Source organism: Dermacentor albipictus, unplaced genomic scaffold (genome assembly GCF_038994185.2).
Source record: "Dermacentor albipictus isolate Rhodes 1998 colony unplaced genomic scaffold, USDA_Dalb.pri_finalv2 scaffold_23, whole genome shotgun sequence".
Taxonomy (NCBI): Eukaryota; Metazoa; Arthropoda; class Arachnida; order Ixodida; family Ixodidae; genus Dermacentor; species Dermacentor albipictus.
Window position 1 is genome coordinate 1,615,249 of NW_027225577.1, and position 18,723 is coordinate 1,633,971.

An 18,723-nucleotide genomic window follows, 5' to 3' on the forward strand; every position below is an offset into this window, starting at 1 on the left:
CACCGAATTACATGCACAATGTAGGGTATAGGGGACTTCCATAAAGCAGACAACGCAGCGTTACAATAGTGCAACGCTGGTTTTTTGGTCGCCGTTGTGACGGATACAGTCGATCCGGCTAAATTATTTAGGCTAGAATATATTACTCGCGCACCCACGTTCACAGCACTTAATATCAAACCTAGCCGCAATCTGTCCGCGGGATCGGCGCATGGACTGCGGGTTGGATGATGGGGCAGCTGACGACAGAACCATGACAAGCAAAGAGTAAAAGGCTAAGCGCTATCTAGACCATTCGTTCCGCCAGTTCCCGCATCACCCGCAAAAGATGGCTGCAACCTAAGAGCGCTGCAAATTCTAGTCATGAATGCGGCCGCTTGCCCAACACCACCTAGCTTGCCTCGACACACACTTGTTTGTTTTGTGCTGTTTTCCCCTGCAATTCAAAATGCCGACCTTGTGCTGTGTGTCGCTGTGCAAGCAGTGTGGCTACGTGGTCAGTTTCGGCCCTGTAAGGTATACACTTTTAATCAAAAGTATACAGGCTACGTTACCTGCCACCGCCAGGCTGACCGCGGGCTGTTTAAGGGAGCTCCCGTGGCTACATGTCATGAGTTCCAACTTCCTGAGGAATTGGAAGAAGTCCCGCAATCACCATCCAGAGGTCTTGAGTGTCAGGAGTGCCACGAAAACCGCACTTGACTACATATGTAGTGAAGGCGCGGGAGTAATTTGTACACTTTTTACATGATAAAATCGCGACATTCAATACGACATTCACTGCGCCGACGTGACCTGTGAACCGCGGCCACTGGCTGGCCGTGTCGACCACTCGTCCACATATTTCATACTAATTTTAACAGTTCAGTGCAGCATCTTCGCTTCACCAGCCACTCAGAATGTTGAAATGGATACGCTATCGATCGGAGAAAAGTACCCAGGAATTGCACCGCTGCGCTACTTTGCTGGGAACAGTAGCGCTGTCACCTACGTTCGAGATAGAGTGTATACTATGTCTAGTACACTCTTGCTCGAGGCCACCGGAAAGCATGGGCCGCGCATGCGCTTTCAGGCGGCCTCGAACTGCAGATTATAGCGCGGCTCAGCCCGGCAAATAACGCAGCGATGCAATTCGGTCGATGCTCGCGCGTCCTGGGCACTTTTGTTCACGAAAGTACGTGTACATGCCAACGCCTCCCAGATAGCAGGCCCACATGTGCACTTTGCTTTACGATGTCATGCTACTTGGATCGAAATTTCCACTGCCAAGCGCCGGCGTCACGGAAGCGGCGGCGTCAAAATCACCGCTGCTTACTGAGAAGCGTGTGCATCAGATGCTATGGCAGTCGGGCAAGGTAGCATGACGTCATGGATCGAAGTGCACAGGCCTTGGGCCATCTATAGGAGGCATTCGTACAGCACACACCTGGTTAGTATATGTATCCGCTTTGCGTATACTCATGAGTAACGGCGTCAACCGTAAATATAGCTGTGTCACCCGCCTAAAGCCGATGAGACGACACAGTCACATTTCTTGATCCGACCGTAAGATACCAGGCAACGGAGATTGCGACAATCTAAAGCGATTGTATGGCCGAGCTAGATAACCACGCGCGATCGCTATAAACATGTACAATAGAAGATTAGGAAAAAATTATGGTGTTTCAATCTAAACACCACTGCTGTTTTCGCATTTCGCCCACATCAAAATACGGCCGCCGTGGCCGGGATTCGATCCCGCGACCTCGTGCTTCGCAGCCCGACACCATAGCCACTAAGCAACCACGGGGGGTGTACAATGAAAGATAACGTAGCAAGCCGCATGCCACAATTCTTGGTCCCTTCACCTCCTTTTTTTTAGTGTCGGTTGATGTCATGTTTTATCGCCTATCGAGGCCTCGATCACTATGTCGCCGCTTTCGCTTTGTTCGTCGTGCAGGCACAGGCATGTGAATATATTCACCCCATTTCGTTGCGGGGTACGAAGCTTGCGCGTTTGCAGGGCTATGCTATGCGACGAACGCGTTATGTATGTCAGAAACCCACAGCAAGCTCAACGAAACACGCAGCCGAGGGCGCGTGGTCCACGAACAGTTTCTACGCGCCTCCCACGCTCAATCCATAATTATCACGCCATATACGACTCGCATGCGCTACACGATTGCTTCACGATGGTGGCGGGAACCCGTTGTTACCTCGCGTGCACACAGGGTTGTCAGTTTGCTGGACACCAGTCATTTCTTGACGTAGCCTCGTTTAGGCTTTTGTTTCGCATTGGGCAGGTTCGGATCCTGCTTGTGGTACGCGGAGTCAGATTTGCTCAGGATTGTATGGACTAATCTATGCTTCTGGTATCGTGGACTCGAGAATGATTGGAATGAGTCAGGTTCGCACAAGCTCCGATTCACTTGGACTCACTCCGACTCCAGTTCACATCCAAGCTTCGACTCACTCAAGCCCGCACTCCGACTCACTTTGGCCACGTGAGACTCACGCATGACTCTTACAGTGTCTGTGAGTCGTATATGTTGAACTATACATTAGATGGCAAGTATAGGCTTTAAAAAAATTAAATTATGGGGCTTTGCGTGGCAAAACCACTTTCTGATTATGAGGCACGCCGTAGTGGATGACTCCGGAAACTTCGACCACCTGGGGTTCTTTAACGTGCACTGTTAGGGTTGGCGTCTGGCACCACGTGTTGAAAAAAATTTCAACCGACCATCTCACCCTGCCTCGTCGAAATGAGGCGTGACTTCGCCTGCTATTGTTGGCGTCCCGAAGCACGTGCAGAAAGAACTTTCTCTCACCCGATCTTCTTCCAGCAGACCTCGTCGAAAAGAAGCGTGACTTTCTAATTCGCCATGACCATTTCGAGTGTCTGTCTGTCTGCCGGAAGCCCCGCAGTGTACAGGCCTCTTTTGTGTGTGTGTGTGTGTGGGTGTGCGAGGTTAGAGAGACCCTTTTCTCGAATTGGAGCTAGAGGAGAACTTCCACGAACCCGCAACGCGCAGAAGAGACGGACAGGCGTCTATAATTCCAGGAGGCGGGACCACCTTTTCCTTGTAGCAGGCTCGGTATAACCAGAGGAGGAGGGGCCCTCTTTCTGTGCCGGTCACGTGACGTCGACGGAAGCAAGATCCCGCCCACGATTGTAGAGAGCCTATTTGAGGGGCTCCGAAATGTACGTTTAAACACTTCATGCTCTTCTCATTTTCTTTCACCAACTTTTGAATAAACTGTGCAAGTTTCGCACTAGAAATCGTCTCGCCCTTGCTTGGTCGCCATGGTCTATCGGATGCCTGCAGCCCGCCGACAACGCCACGCTACTCAATAAGTAACGTCGGTCGAGCTTCGATAGGCAGAGGTCGCTACTTCTCGGCAGCAGTACGATACGCTACCCTGGAGTACGCAACAAACAGTGTCTGTGAGTCGTATATGTTGAACTATACATTAGATGGCAAGTACAGGCTTTTAAAAAATTAAATTATGGGGTTTTACGTGCCAGAACCACTGTCTGATTATGAGGCACGCCGTAGTGGATGACTCCGGAAACTTCGACCACCTGGGGTTCTTTAACGTGCACCTAAATATACGTACACGGGTGTTTTCGCATTTCGCCCCCATCGAAATGCGGCCGCCGTGGCCGGGATTCGATCCCGCGACCTCGTACTCGGCAACCCAGCACCATAGCCACTCAGCAACCACGAGGGGAAGTACAGGCTTTTATTAATAATATTCTAGATTTTTTTTCAGTGAAGGATAAAACAAAGGAACTATGACGTGCACGTTTGTGCGACAAAGATGTTCAACTCTACATTCAAATATGACGTAAACGCGCCGGGCTCTGAACAGCACGAGTTTATCACATCCTCGTGCAACAGCTTTGGTTTGCCTATTACCAAGCAAGTAAACTAACAAAAACAATGAGACGCGCCTCGATTACGTGTGTATACATGTAGCCGCGTGCAATATGAGCTGCAACATGGTTCACATGTTCAAAACGGCTGCAAGACTCGGTGGCGCCGACATACGAAACATTCGTGAAATAAATGGTAACGATTATTTACGATTCACGGTAACGATTATACCTTGTCAGATTATTCTGAGAAGTTATATCACTGTACAAAATACAATCATCGGCAAACAGACTAATTTGCGCATCAGGAGTTATGGTTTTAACGATGTCATTTATATACATTAGAAACAGTAAAGGCCCCAAGACACTACCTTGGGGCACCCCTGATGTGACTGGGAGAGTGGCCTAGCTATGTTCACCAACTGTAACGTACTGAGTGCGTTTGCTCAGGTAAGCAATAATCCAGTTTATGAAAATGTCAGATATGCCAATAATTCTAAGTTTGAAGATTAATTGGTCGTGTGGAACCTTATCGAAGGCTTTTCTGAAATCTAAAAATATTACATCCATTTGGCCATTATTGTCTAGCGATAAAGCAAACGAATGAATCACTGATACCAATTGTGTTACAGTCGAATAACCCTTTCTGAAGCCATGCTGAAACTCCGTGAGCACAGTGTTTTCAGCGAAGAATTATTTTATATAGTTTTCCACGATGTGCTTCGAGAGCTTGCAGCATTGTAATGTCAGAGAAATTGCACGATAATTTTGTAATCTTAATCGATCCCCCCTTTTTTTTAAATATTGGAACAACTCGGGCCACTCGATCTCCATTCATCGTGCAGTTGTGCCGACAGCACAGAAGCAGAAAAATATCGCACAAGAAAACTGGCAATAAGTTCAGGATAACGTTTTAGAAATATGTTTGGGATTTCGTCAGGGCCACAAGAAGCTTTGGTTTTCAGGTTTACCAACATGTTGACAATTCCAGCATGAGAAATAGAATCCACATCAAATACCTGTTTCATTGGAAGCATAGTAATGCAACCATCTGACACTGCAAAGACACTTTGAAAGTACTCATTAATATGCTGTGCTATGTCTTCGTCATTATTTATTGATGTGCCCTCAATTATTATCTGTGAAATCGGTTTCTTTTTTTCCTTCATATGGTTCCAGAATTTTGTAGGATCATTTTAAATAAAGTTAGGCAGAGAGTTGTTATAATAGTAGCTCTTTGCAGCAGTCACCTTCTGTTTGAGAAAGTTCTGCGCCTCTTTCATTTTAACAAGATTCCCACGCTTTTTTAACCTTTTAACTTGCGTTTAATATGAATAACATCGCGTGTCATCCAAGGTGTATGTTTGCGAACTGTCTTATCTTTACTAGGGATGCAAATGGTCGAGCACCCCCTTCTGAACGGGGCGGTTGGTTGCGCCACCAAGCTCTGGTTATCGTATTGCTTAATGTGCTACCTATGTTAGAAAAAAAAAGGAAAAACTACCATGATGAATTCCCATAACCAAAGTTTCTGAGCCCCAATTGTGAACTTTGTTTTTGTACGCCTCCGATGTTTGTCGATTCCTTACTTCCACAAATCTTCCTATCGCCTCTTACTAATCTCTGTTGCGGACACGTTTACTTCCCCCCTGCTCTCACTGAACCCAAGGGCTTCAAGGAGGCCAGTGATTCCTAAACCGACCGCTGGGCAGATATCTTCACATTCTAATAAAACATGCTCCATTGTTTCCCTAGCTTTACCCCAGCAAGCCACATGCTTCTTCTTCCTTCTTATATCTCGCTTTATAGGTGCCTGTTCTGAGGCATCCTGATCTCGTTTCTAAAAGTAATGAGCGTCCCTTTGAGTTATCATAAGTTGTTTCTTTCCTGATTTCGTTTTTTTTCCCTCTTCAGTTACTCATGGCAGGTTTCTTTTACACTGACGCCACCCATGAGATTATCTCAGCCAATCTGACTTTTCGCTTGACGTTCTTTGTTGCTGTGTTGCCCACCATACAGGCCGCATACTTGCTGGTAAGCTTCCTAGTTCTTTTCCTCCACTGTGAGTCAATGTCAACCCGTCAGCGATTAGGCAGAAAATAATCCCAGCGTGTCCGCACAGAGGAACTTCATCACAAACATGATAAAAGGAAATCACAATACGAATATTTACTTACTATTCTCTTAAAAAACATTACACCCTTTGGGGCTTATCTTGACCCACAACGATAATCGTCATCTGTCTAGCCCGCGTTTCCTTTCTTTAACGCTGCGAGCCCGCGGTACTTCCCAGTCACGAACGGCTTGCGCGTTATCAGTGTGACACAGCATTCTCGACAGGAAAGAAGCGAGCGCCGAGTTCTCAAGAAAGGAAACGCAAGCAAGGCAGGTGACGATTATTGCTGTGGGACAAATATACACCCGAAAGGGTGCAATCGTTTTAAGAGCACTCTTAAAACGGTTGCACCCTTTGGGGTGTATATTTGTCCCACAACAATAATCGTCATCTGCCTCGCTTGCGTTTCCTTTCCTGAAAACTCGGCGCTCGCTACTTTCCTGTCGAGAATGCTGCGTCACACTGATAAGGCGCATGCCGTTCGTGACTGGAAAGTACCGGGCACGCAGCGTTAAAGAAAGGAAACCCGGGCAGCACGGATGACGATTATCGTTGTGGGACAAGATACGCCCCAAAAGGGTGTAAATTTTTCTAATATTGAGTGTAAAAAGTTTGCACCCTTTGGGGTGTATATCTGCCACACAACGGTCATCTGTCTTGCCCACATTTCCTTTCTTGAAAACTCCGCGCTCGTTACTTTCCTATCGAGAATGCTCTGTCATGCCGATAACGCGCATGCCGTTCGTGAGTTGGAAGTATACGGCATGGTACCAGGCTCGCAGCGTTAAAGAAAGGAAATGCGGGTAAGACAGATGACGACTATTGTTGTGTGGCAAATATACACCCCAAAATGTGCAACTGTTTTTACGTAGTGTGTGCCATCTCGGAGACCGCGCTTTAGCCTTTGTGACTGCCACACATTGCAACAGAGGGCGCAGCGAACATATCTATTTCAGACAGCCTCTGCCATAAACGCACAGCGCACAAACGTCCGAAAGCAATCATGGCGGGACATTCGCAGTCGTTTCAATGCTCACTGCAAATCGTTCGCAAATTCCCCCTTCGAAGATACGCTGCTTACGTACCGAACGAGAAAGAAGGCCCTCCGAGTGACAAGGGTACTTGGAAGGTATGGGACGCGTCCTTTTTAGCACACTCGAGGAATTTGCAAGTCGTTTTCCCCGCAGGTGATTGTCAGCACTACTAACGATCCGCTCTTCCTATACATTACGGATACGGACATGATGGTTGTCAACCAAGGATCTATCAGTCACGTAAGTTACTTGCATCATAAGGTGGTACTTTCGCGTGAGAAACTGAACCTACGGTCCTATTCTTGACCGATCACTCTCGGTGAGGTCATTTGACCGGCACGTTGATAGGCAAAGCCACGCAGCGGATTGTGAACGTGACGAAATTTAAGAAATGAAATACATCCCTCCAATCGACATTATATTTTCATGTCGCATTTATCGGTTGGTACACGAAGGCATCGAGGTGGGCATTACAGGGGTATAAAGTATCCCCGAAAGTGATTGATGGAGATGCAGCCCTGCCTCGTGCCAACGCTGCTCAGAAGAATTTTCAGCATGTGCGTAGTGCGATTACCTTTCAGTTTGCCCGCACTTATCTACACCAAAGAGCGACAGAGTCAACAGTGCGACAGCAGTTTTTCCGTGCATGAGCTTCTCACTGGTTTCACTTACGCACAACGCTTGAATTTTAAATGAGTGTAATTAATACGTCTTACAGCCTCTTTCGTACAGGGGCGCGATCAGCTATCGTTCGAAACGCGCGTTCACTTTGTGTTCAGTTTTGTCTCACGCGATTGGCTTAGGCCACGCCGAGTCGTCTCGGTGCGTGGCTGACGACTCGGCGCGGCCTAGGCGAATCGCGTGAGGCGACACTGAATGCACGTTTCGAACAACGATCTCCGATCGCACCCCAGGTCTCTTGAGAGCGTTCTAGAGCGCTATCGCGGTGCTGTTTACATTCGGCTAATCGAAAGAAAGCGCTCGGAACACAATAGCATGGTTCGTTCAGAGCGCCGCTCTCCAGCTCGGAGGGCTCGGAGACTCCCACCTTCAACCTGGGAGACCGACCGAAATCCGACAAAAGCTTTCTGTGGCTCCTATCTCAAGAGAGTTCCGCATCGCTGCAAAATGTTAGAGCGCAGAGGAACCAGTCAAAGGTACCATTTGTATGCGCTTCTGTCGCTCAGCAACCCCGTAGGCACCAGGCATCAGTCATAGGCCTGTTTGTCTTCCTTCTCAGACTACTGCTCTAGAACTATGTACATACAGACCAATTTTCTATCGTACATTTTATGAAATCCAGGATCCAACGATAATGGTGCCGATATAATTTGAAGCCGATGGTCCTGAATGGTAGTTTATACAGATTTGCTGCGCCTGCTACCGCAGGCATTAGCGTTCTTGAATTTTTTCTGTGCATGCAGTTTCATTACTGGTGTCCGATTTTTTGGACCCGAATAGCCCAAGTCAGCCCAAAATTCTGCCTTCAGCCAATGAATGGTCGCGCATGCCACACCTCGGGCATTCTGGAACGACAAATCTGCCAACATGTTCCTTCCACACTCATGGAACAACACGGCACATACTTACGTAAACCATCCTGCCTTCTCATTAGCCTTCTCTGTGAGATCACACCTGTTTCCCAAGCAATAAATGCAAGAAATGGCCCTACACAAGCAAAAATGGTATGCACCTATTTAAGCAAATACCAGCAAAGGTTGTAAAAATGTTATCAAGAAATGCCTGTGTTTACTAAAAACACTCCAAAAATATTGCTTATTATTTCCCACTTCAACCAATGAGGCAACACATTAAAGAAATTAAAACTTTCCTTTTTTCCCCCAGCCCCCTAAATTATTCCCAGTGAGCTATTTACTCTCAATCTTTTCCAGGAATGTGTATTTTTGCTAAACTCAAAGGACTGGGTCCGCGGAGTCATGAAGGGTGACAGCATCCTGCTTCTGTCTCGCTTTCATGTAAGCGACTTGAATTTCACAGAGCTCAGCTCTATCTGTTAAGATACATACATTTGAATTTTGTAGGGCAACAACGAACGGAGGTTCAGAGTGGAGTTTGACAGGTTTGCCGACAAGACTGGAGTGGAGCAGTGTCAGCTTTGCACAGACTTGCTGTCACAATACTTTCCATTTCATGAACGATCTGAAATTGTAAGCAGAGAATTTCTCTCTCCTTTCCTTTCTTCTCTACTTCAAGTGTCACTTAGTTTTGCTTTCCTGTAGGTTTGTGCCAAGCATACCTTGCATTGACTATGTGGACTACATGGCATGAAATAATTGAAATAAGCAAGAATTTCTCACTGTGCATTTCACATTGCTCTTAGAGCAACAGTGCATGCTTTTCAATGTTCTCTGTATTTAGCTGATGTATTTAGCTGTTTAGCCTAGCCAGTGTTGCCTACTGGGCATGTGCACCCACCCCAACCCCTCTTCATTGTCCCGGGTCCAGTGCATGCCCCACCCCCCCCCCCTGCCAAAAAAAATTTTTGGCTAAGTCACTGGTCTAAAGCCCTAGGTTGTAACTCTGATTCATTATAAAAATGTGTGGTTGCATGATCAGTGTTTCAAAACAAAAAATAAAAGGCAAAATTTTGGTGCAAGGGAGACCTTGAGAACTTATCCCCCACAACTAACAGATTTGCTCCATTTTTACATAAAGTGAATGAGAAAGTTTGTAGATCTCTTTAATGTCAGCAGGTCTTCATCAATTACCTTGCTATGCAAGAACAGGAAATTTGTTCATGCGCTAAAAGCATGCTAGTATACATGGAAAATATTTGCAATTATGTATTATAATACATTCTCAGGTTTCGTACAGAACATTCAACTAAAAATTGAAGAATTTGAAGGATTCCAAAGGCAAAGATTCAAGGAAGAGAAAAAAACCTAATTTGTACACATACACTAGGAAAAAGTGAAATTGCTTAGCTGCAAGGAATTGCAGCTAAGCAGCTGCCCAATCAGACTCAAGCTTCAAGCTCTTCACATGGCTTTTCATAGTTGACTTTCCCATTGTAATGATGTCAGTTGCCTTCTAGCATGACGGCTAGCAGTGTCATCAGCCACAGATACTCGTCACATTAAAGCTGAATGACTGAAACTTGCTTTCTGCCAAGCATTTCTACAACCTAAGGGGCATAAACGGAGCTACGATGGCTGCAGTGTGAACCAACTAGCAACACAACAAAAATAGTGGTACAGCTTGGCTGCTTGATCTGGTTCAGCTGGCTCCACAGCGTAAATGGTAATTAAAACGAGCCTGTCGTCAGTGGTTGTGGAAATGCCACATTGCATCACTTAGCGACAGTGAAAAGAAAATAGCTGCAATCGTTTTCTGATGGACAGTGTACATGGCAGTACCCTGATGTAGAGTTTGAATGTTTAAAGGTCACCACCAGCACCAGTTCTCAAAGAATTCAAGGAGCAGATTTATTTTCAAGTGTTGAGGGCCCTTGAATCTCCAGATTCAATGATTTCAGGGAGGTGTATGAACTCTGAATTTTTGTCCAACATATTGGCTATTGTTTGCACATACAATCACATGTCGAAACAATGTGCTATTGAAGAGTTAGGCAGTTCAACAGACAGACTGATTAGTAGCGTGCTTTTGCACTGCCAGCATTAGCTGCTTATAACTACAGCGGACATTTTTTTTTTCTCAGTTTGTGAAATTTAAGGTCACGCTGAGGCACTCGACAAAGTATGTTGCAAAAGAGAGAACCTAGTAGTTTTATTCATATTTTCTCTTTTCAATCCCAATTATTCTTATCCCACTTCTGTGGGACAAAAAGGCACCATTACCAATATTTTTTATGTTCCATTATTACTGAGAGGCAGGGATGCTTATGCATGCAAGACTTATCTGCTTTTTTGTCCTTGTATAGGCAGCTACGAGGAACACGGGCATCAACTCAACTGATTTTTTCAAGCAACAGTTTGAATCACCTGAAGTACTCCGTGAAATCGTCAAGTCCTGCCTACAAGATCCTTCGTTCCCAAACTTTGTTAAGCAAGTAGATGAAACCTTGCAAAGCCTGCTAAGTAAGCCATAAACCACCACATTATACATGAAGAACTGCAGCTTGCAGACAGGTTTTTGTAGGTCAAAGAATGTTCTGAATGTGAACAGTATGTATGTGCAGGGCAAGTACAGTACTAGTACTCAAAGTGTCTTGCACTGAGCTTCTAAAGGTCCAATTTTTTTATGACGTTAACAATGAGTAAAATACTACCACACTGTGTAAATGCAATGTTTCATACTTTATTATGTTCTTTGTACAATGAGTTATATGTACAAGCATGAATAAAAATTCATGCAACCGAGGTGTCGATCTCTTCTGCGATGGCTGCCAACTTTCACATTGCTGTGATAAGAAAAAAAAAAAAGAAACAAGCAGAAAGTTCAAGTCAGCAAACTGCATGCTAAATGTATAATATTTCAATGCGCACACATTGTAACACTACATAAGGTCAAATGAAACTCAAAATTAGAAATGTGCTTAAAGGTGCTCATCATTTAGCCCCGTTCAAAAGTTGGTTACACTGGGACTTGTTAATCGTTGTTCAGGGACCATTCTACAGCGATGTTTAGTAATAGCCAAGACAGAAGCAACTGGAATGTAGTAAAATGGTGTGAGGAGGTGAACTACCCTCCTCATAGCAGAGGCTCTCTCCAGTTTCCTCGATCAATGCCTGCTAGGGGCATTCCTTTTGACCTTTCCCATAGTGGAGCCAATGGCCCACTTCCTGTTTTTCTGTCGGAACACCTGCTCCTGCCCCCTTTCCTTTCTCTCACTTTTCTTGTTGCATAGTGCATTTCGAGGGGCAATGCTGCATTTCACAGGAATCCCCGAGTATTTTGTGCACCACAGAGCATGCACGTGATGCAAAAGTGCCACTGTGCATCACCAAACAAGACAGAAGTTCACAGGAATACTGAAGTTTGAAGTGACCAACAGCAGTCGAACAAGGAATTTCTCTTGAGCCAATGCTTTGCCAGTGCTGCAATTTCTTTCCTCTTTATTTTTCAACAATTTGACTTCCGTTACCTTACGTTGTCTATGCGCCAGTGTACTCTCCTTCCCCATTTAAGGTGGGGGAGAGAGCTAAATTAAATTCTAAGGTTTTAGATGCCAAAACCATCTGATTAGTAGGCATGCTGCAGTCCAGCTCTTTACGACAGCATCAAGATGGTGGCATTACCTCAAGGGAAAGCTGCGTGATTCGCAGTGCGGTGGCAGCTCCCCCAAAACCAGATTTGCACAAAGCGCACTAGAAAATCGAGATTTTCCTCAGGTTATATTTCACATTTCTTTGTAAATATTACCTCATGTGATGAAAAGAACACCTAAGAACCACTTAAAACAACAAGAAAGAAGAGGAACCCTGGAAATTTCGACTAAACAGGCCATTCTAAATGCCATGTCACACCTCAAAGTGGTGGGCAGCAAATTGAAGCAGCGAGCAGCATTTGCCCCCGCTGATCACCATAGGCAGAACCAGAGTCCTTCCATGTTTTTCTGGTCACGAAACTCCGCCGTCACGCTATGGGAGAGGTTCATATACTGCCCAAAGGTGCCACGACGCGGCGCTACTGTGCCACAGAGGGCATCGTTCGCGTACCGAAACGCGTGCGCAGTGCGAGTAGGTGCGAGGCGAACCGAGTGATCGGGTGCGTTCTGTGCATGTGCTGTGCAATTTTTCGAGTGCTGGGCTGTTTAGTTGAAGTGGCGGGGTGGGACAACGATGCTGAACACGTGTTGCAAGTAACAGCTGAAGAAGTAGAATGGTGGTATCTTTAACAAGCCATTAAAAAAAAAATTGCTGTATTTGTGATGCGGCTACTTGTGTTCGTTTGAGAGTTGTTTTGCCATGTGTTATGAAATGCTTTATACTTTCTTGTTGATAGAAACAATCGATTATGCATTCTGTATTTATTGCCATTCGTTAGCTCGTGTTTGTTTCCTGCCCCCCAATGCATATCTCTCACGTTTGATGTTATTTCTTTACGCTTATTTATATCAGTGTCATGCTTTTAACAAACTTCTTGCATAGTGAATGGTGGACCATTCGTGACCGGATGCCTCTGTGCTGTCTGTATTTCTGTCCGTTTATTTTAATGATAAATGAATGATCATGCTTGTATGTTGTTTTTGCACCAACACGTTCCATTTCTTTTCTTAATCGAATTATAAAGTTTTTAACATATTGTAAATAGTTGCGCATTAAGAACCAAAATACCTAGTCTCGCCATTTCTGCGTCGAAACCACGAGCAGCGTGAATAAGTGCTGGGCTTACTGACGCTTCTAAACGACTGTTTGCTAAGGCAATTGCCTAATTACAATACAGCTAGTTTCAACTGCGTAGGTCCTAACACTTTACGTTTGCCTCAATCCGTTGCTAAAAGCCGCATCGAAGACATTTAGTAGCGAAGTTTGTCTTGCATAAATCCTACCTAAATCTCATTCAGAAATGGCATCGCTTTGCAGAGAAATCTTAGGCGCATAGAGCAGCTCAATTTCCTTTTCTTTGTCATTAAGTATTCTACGGTAGCAGCCCTTTGCAATAACAATTTCATTCTTTTGATCTTCTTATAAGATACTGCCCACAGTCAGAGTCCTCTGCCACAGTTAAACAGAAAGTGAACAGCTGTGCTCGGCGAACAATCTCGCGCTATGCGCAACGGGGAGTTGGCGCTCACTTACTGGTAAGCGGTGGTGCAACAGCCCATATGTTTGCATCTGGTGAAAAGTGGGACCACTGGCGCTTTGTTGCGAAGGCGCGGAGTTTAATCTCAGGCAAATATTAAAAAGCGGAGACCACCAAAGTGCTGAGGCGAACGGCGTTGATGTAGAAATGTGAACCGAGACCAGACGGCCGTGTACAGTGGACGCATTTCGACGGGGGCGAAAGGCAAAACACCAGTTTATTTAAATTCAGGTGCATTTTAAAGACATTTAGTAGCGAAGTTTGTTTTGCATTACTCCTACCTAAATCTCATTCAGAAATGGCATCGCTTTGCAGACCTTTAGGTGCATTTAAAGACATTTAGTAGCGAAGTTTGTCTTGCATTAATCCTACCTAAATCTCATTCAGACGTTTATTTACGTTTATTTAAATTCAGGTGCACTTTAAAGGATCCCAGGTGGTCGAAATTAATCCTGAGTCCCCCACTACGGAATGCCTCATAATCGTATAGTGGTTTTGGCTCTTAAAATCCCAGATTTTTTATTTATTTATTTATTTATTTTTATCTGAGACCACCGCAAGCTCCATGTTATGAGCGGCTTTTTTTTTTCGTCCCAGGCGCTCATATCATGGCAGAAGACGCGCTCAGGCAGTAATTTAAGCATATTCAATGTTAAAAATAGTTACGTGAAACTAGAGCTAGGTTGAGGAAGTTGAGAAAGCTAGAATACCGAGACTGCCCCACACACAACCACAGCGGTAGCGGCGTTCGCATGCCCTCTCATGCACGGTTGCGCCTCTAGTGGCGGGCGCTGGCTCTATATGAAACTGAGGCGGCAATTTCGTGACCAGAAAAAAAAATGGAAGGACTCTGGCAGAACCCTGGCTAGCACGCTAAATGTAATACCTTGATACGCAGACTGTAAACAATAGTTATTGCTCTCTCGAACTTTGTGTCACGACCACTGCTACAAGACCAATACACAGCTCAACAACAACTAGACAATCATGAACAGAGTCGCCTTTTAAGTTTTTGATGCAATACTTGCATGAAAGCACAGTCATTTATCTGATAAGCATCTTTATTATGCAATAAAAGAAACACACATGCATGTTTCACAGTCAGCAGGCATGCTGCTATACATGGCTACACTGTCCCAGCTTTATGCATTTAGAGCTGTCAGTTACTTTGCCTCTGTGCTAAACTCAGCAATGGCTGCCATACAAGTCCTTAATTCGCCCTAAACTTGAATATGCGTCAGCAATTTGCAACCCTAATCAAGTTTATCTTATAAATGCACTAGAGATTATGCAGAATCGTGCGACTAGGTTCATCCACTCATCATATTCATACAATCAGGGTGTCTACCAAGTTGACATTTCCAAATTCCCTGAGTTTTCCAGGTTTTCCCTGAGTGCTTTTGCAAAATTCCCTGAGTGACGCAGAACTGTTTTATGTCAAGTCGCGCAGAAACCATATCGCCCTATGCTGTCACTCTCTAGTAAGCATATGAAAAAAATTTTAAAGAAAACCGACTTAATCCAATTTGAATACCAAAAAGTAGTGTTTATGTTATTCAAAAAAAGAATATAGGGGAGGGGTTATTAAAATGCACAGCAAATAAAATGTCTTCGAAAAAATTTTCAAAATCGAGTTGGACATTCTCTAGTACAAATAAAAAGGAGATGCATACAGAAGCAAATATTTTCGAATATGAGCTATTTCTATCAACTGATAGCATGCTCAGTGTCATGCAACTGTCCTGACATACTCTCAGCTCGTGCAAGATGCCTCAGTGTTGTGTTTCACTGCTTTAAAGAGTTTATTTTGGTTTGGATGAGGGACACCTGCATCTCAGCATCAGCCAACAACTTGTTTTTTGAGCGCAGGCTCCTTCAAAGAAGCGGTCGCATACTTAATTCCCCGTTCATTTCTCAGTGCGTCGATCCTTTCTGTTCTCGTCCTCCTTTCGCCGCGCGTTCACCCCACGGACCATTTGAAGAATACTCTTGGTCAATTTATAGTCAACGTCCAATTTTTCGGACCCCCTAGGGGACGCGAAAACTTCCGAAAAATCAGGCAGTCCGAAAAAATAAATTCACGTCTTTTACTGCCCTTAAGGGCTAAAATCGGCACATGTACGTCTGAAAAAGCTCCGAATGCCTGTCAGTGCACTTATTAGGCATATCGGTGCTCCTACTGTGACAGGTGAGGGCGGGTGCACACGTGCAAAATTAAGGAATACATACAGTGTCCCGCAACAATTGCCCCTTCCTACGCTTGTTACGCTTCACCGCGTTACACGACTGTAATGAGGCGAAGCTGACTTTCGGGAAAGAGCATTATGCAATGCGCCGTGCTTTCCGAGCTTCGAAGACAAAATTATTGCTGTCAGCGGAGAAATGAAGAAACACGGCACCGAACGACAAGACGCTTAACATCGAACGTGGAAGCAGCTAGGCCTAGCGTTGCCGCAGTGGTGGCTACGGCTGCCAGCGGATCTGCGTGCGAGAGCACCGGTTCAAGGCGGCGAGGTAATCAAAATAGCAGCAGTGGTGGTTTTCATTAATGCCGTCTCGCACCTGCGATCACGCAAAACGTTTAGAAAATCGGACGGCGAAGAGTTCTTGCGTCTGAAATTTCAGACGTTATGATACATTGACTCTTTGGGGTACGTGGTGGTGCCGCGAAGCCGTCCGAGTTATCGGGAATCCGGAAAGTCGGTCGTTGATTGTACACTGGCAACTCCTCCAGCCGACGACGATTCGTTACGAGTCCTGTCTGTTTCTCGAGCCAGCATTAGCGCGACTTTTGACCCTCTAAAAGAATTACAGCTAATTTTCCCTGATAGAAGCACAAATTCACCGAGTTTTCCCCGAGTTTTTCCAGACTACTCAAAATCTCTGAGAATTCCCGGTTTTCCCGGTTGGTAGACACCCTGACAATATAGGCATATCTTCATTAAAGGCAGAAACAGGTCTGCCCCCCCCCCACCCACCCCTACCATCGCCATCGCATCGCTAGACTATCCCTAATTCACAAGATATATCATATTTCACTCAATCAGATACCTTACATCTTACCACCAGCTCGCATATCACTTCGTACAGGACATTCCCTAAGTATTGCTTGCCCCCAAACCCATACTGTCACCTTTTCGTCCTCCTTTTTTCCATGCACCACTGTAGACTGGAATGGCCTTCCCTACGTCATCGTGGCCATCACCAACCCACACGCCTTCATTGATGCTGTAAAAGCTCACTACTCCTCCTGAACGGTCAATGTGTTTTCTTTTTGTACCCGTATACCCTTGTACCCATAAGGGGTGTACCCACCCCTTACGTAACACCTCCACAGTGGGGCCTTTAAGGTAATAAAGTGAAAGTGAAACTTCTGGTTAGCTCACTTGGCAGGGCAACTGCTCCAGCCAGTTGATTGCCCCAGAGTTTGGTTACCAGACAAACCTGAATTTTTAAATTAGGTAGTCTACTATGTGGAACCTGGTCAGGCTTTTTTTTTTTATCAGTATGCAGATGCTATCAGTCGGAAGGCAAATTTTCATAATGCACAGAGTTAAACAATATTTATGAAAGGGGAAACAGTCACCCACCCTCCAGTTGCCAATTATTTTGTTCTTGCCCTAGCATCTGCTAGCTTCCTGGTTAGCTCAATTGGCAGAGCGACAGCCTCGGAAAAATGATGGTGACATGGTGTTCGTGTCCCGAACCAGGATAAATTCTTTCCTTCAACTGCAAAGCTTTTTTTTTTCAATAATACGAATGGGCTTCCTTTGTATTCAAGTGAATAACAATTGCTCCCTTTCATTCATTCATTCATTTCAGTAAGTGTCCATGAAACATCCTCAACCTATTTATTTACTCACATAATACCTGAATTTTTTTTTCTTTGTAAAAATCTTTAGTGCAGGTGTTGCATACAAAAGCCAGGCTTGCAGCTGCTAACTGACACATCGTGTATTGCCCTTTAGCCGGCTCCATGCTACATAGAGTATGCAGTGACACAGTGCAAGATACTTTCTTTCGTGATCTTTCACAGCTTTCAGCATCAACGCCACTGGACTTAGCTTGCTGTGCTGCAAGCAGCATCGCAAAAGCCTTTACGTCAAACATTTCTCTTTTTTTCTAAGGTTATGAGCTTCAAAGTGCAGTCCTTACACGAGAGCAAGCATACATACAGGTATGATAGATCAACAAGCAAGAATCACCGTAACGTGAATGCGTAGCACACTGAAGTCTTACTTTCATGTTCCCCTTGTCAGCTTGACATGCCTCGTTTCTGTTCTTCCTTAATCTTCTCCCACTTCTGAAGGAGCGTTGGGATGTTTTTCTTGCGGAGAGTCAGTCCAGAGGACACCTTTGTCTGTACAAAAAGAACATTTCCGTGTGAAAACAAACGTGTTTGCCTTATAAAACATGTCAGTCAAACAATACTATTATCTCTTCTGCTTTTTCATTCAAAGTCTGCAGCTACTTATACGGGGTGATCATATTTAGGCTTTACAGAGTACTTAAATATCACCCGTGGCACATAGCATAATTTTAGTTTTTGAGCTGGCTTATTCAAGGAAGTGGACATTACTTCCACGAAAAATCGAAACACAAATCAGATTATTGTGAATAACTAGCACCAAAACATCTTAAAATGTAACAGCACAGTCGGGGTGTGGTGGTATATGCAAATTCCATCTCGAAGTGTGGCTTCACAGCAGTGTGGCTTCACAGCGGTGTATACCATACTGCCGTGAATTAATGTCATTCTATGTTTCGTTATCTCCCAGCAAACCCCAACTTCTCCCCTCCTTTTCCCCTCCTTCACGGTCGTCCGTTCTCTTCTTCTTTATTGGTCGCCATTTTGTATTTAGTAGTTAGCAAATAGAGCACACGATGGTAGCAAACTTGTATGTAACCCGTTCCCAGGGTGCTCCCTGGGTCCATCTGAAGCAATTCACGATACTGCAGGAATTTTCAGCTTGGTTGTGTTTGCTCCA

The 18,723-nt window shown here is 44.9% G+C and overlaps 3 protein-coding genes across 5 annotated transcripts in view; 1 reads left to right on the forward strand and 2 right to left on the reverse strand.

Moving 5' to 3' along the window:
- Positions 1-914, reverse strand: part of LOC135898902 (diuretic hormone class 2-like) — a 375,756-nt gene extending 374,842 nt beyond the window's left edge. Inside the window, exon 1 of one of the 2 annotated variants that reach the window (XM_070529526.1) lies at positions 555-914. In XM_070529526.1, the coding sequence (XP_070385627.1) occupies positions 555-612 (58 nt within the window). In that variant the 5' untranslated portion in view covers positions 613-914. The remainder of the gene's footprint in view (positions 1-554) is intronic. The other variant, XM_070529528.1, reaches the window with a different exon arrangement.
- Positions 915-6,920: 6,006 nt separating this feature from the next.
- On the forward strand, positions 6,921-11,349 carry LOC135898899 (meiotic recombination protein REC114-like). The gene is made up of 5 exons (XM_065428114.2): positions 6,921-7,104; positions 7,163-7,249; positions 8,902-8,985; positions 9,052-9,177; positions 10,911-11,349. The coding sequence occupies exons 1-5, from the start codon at positions 6,979-6,981 to the stop codon at positions 11,076-11,078; spliced, it is 591 nt and encodes a 196-aa protein (XP_065284186.1). The 5' UTR covers positions 6,921-6,978; the 3' UTR covers positions 11,079-11,349.
- LOC135898895 (nucleolar protein dao-5-like) overlaps positions 11,268-18,723 on the reverse strand; it is a 56,941-nt gene continuing 49,485 nt past the window's right edge. For both annotated transcript variants that reach the window (XM_065428099.2, XM_065428100.2), the window contains exons 15-16: positions 17,975-18,095; positions 11,268-11,390 (exon numbers count right to left, since the gene is read on the reverse strand). In XM_065428099.2, the coding sequence (XP_065284171.1) occupies positions 17,991-18,095 (105 nt within the window). In that variant the 3' untranslated portion in view covers positions 11,268-11,390; positions 17,975-17,990. The remainder of the gene's footprint in view (positions 11,391-17,974; positions 18,096-18,723) is intronic.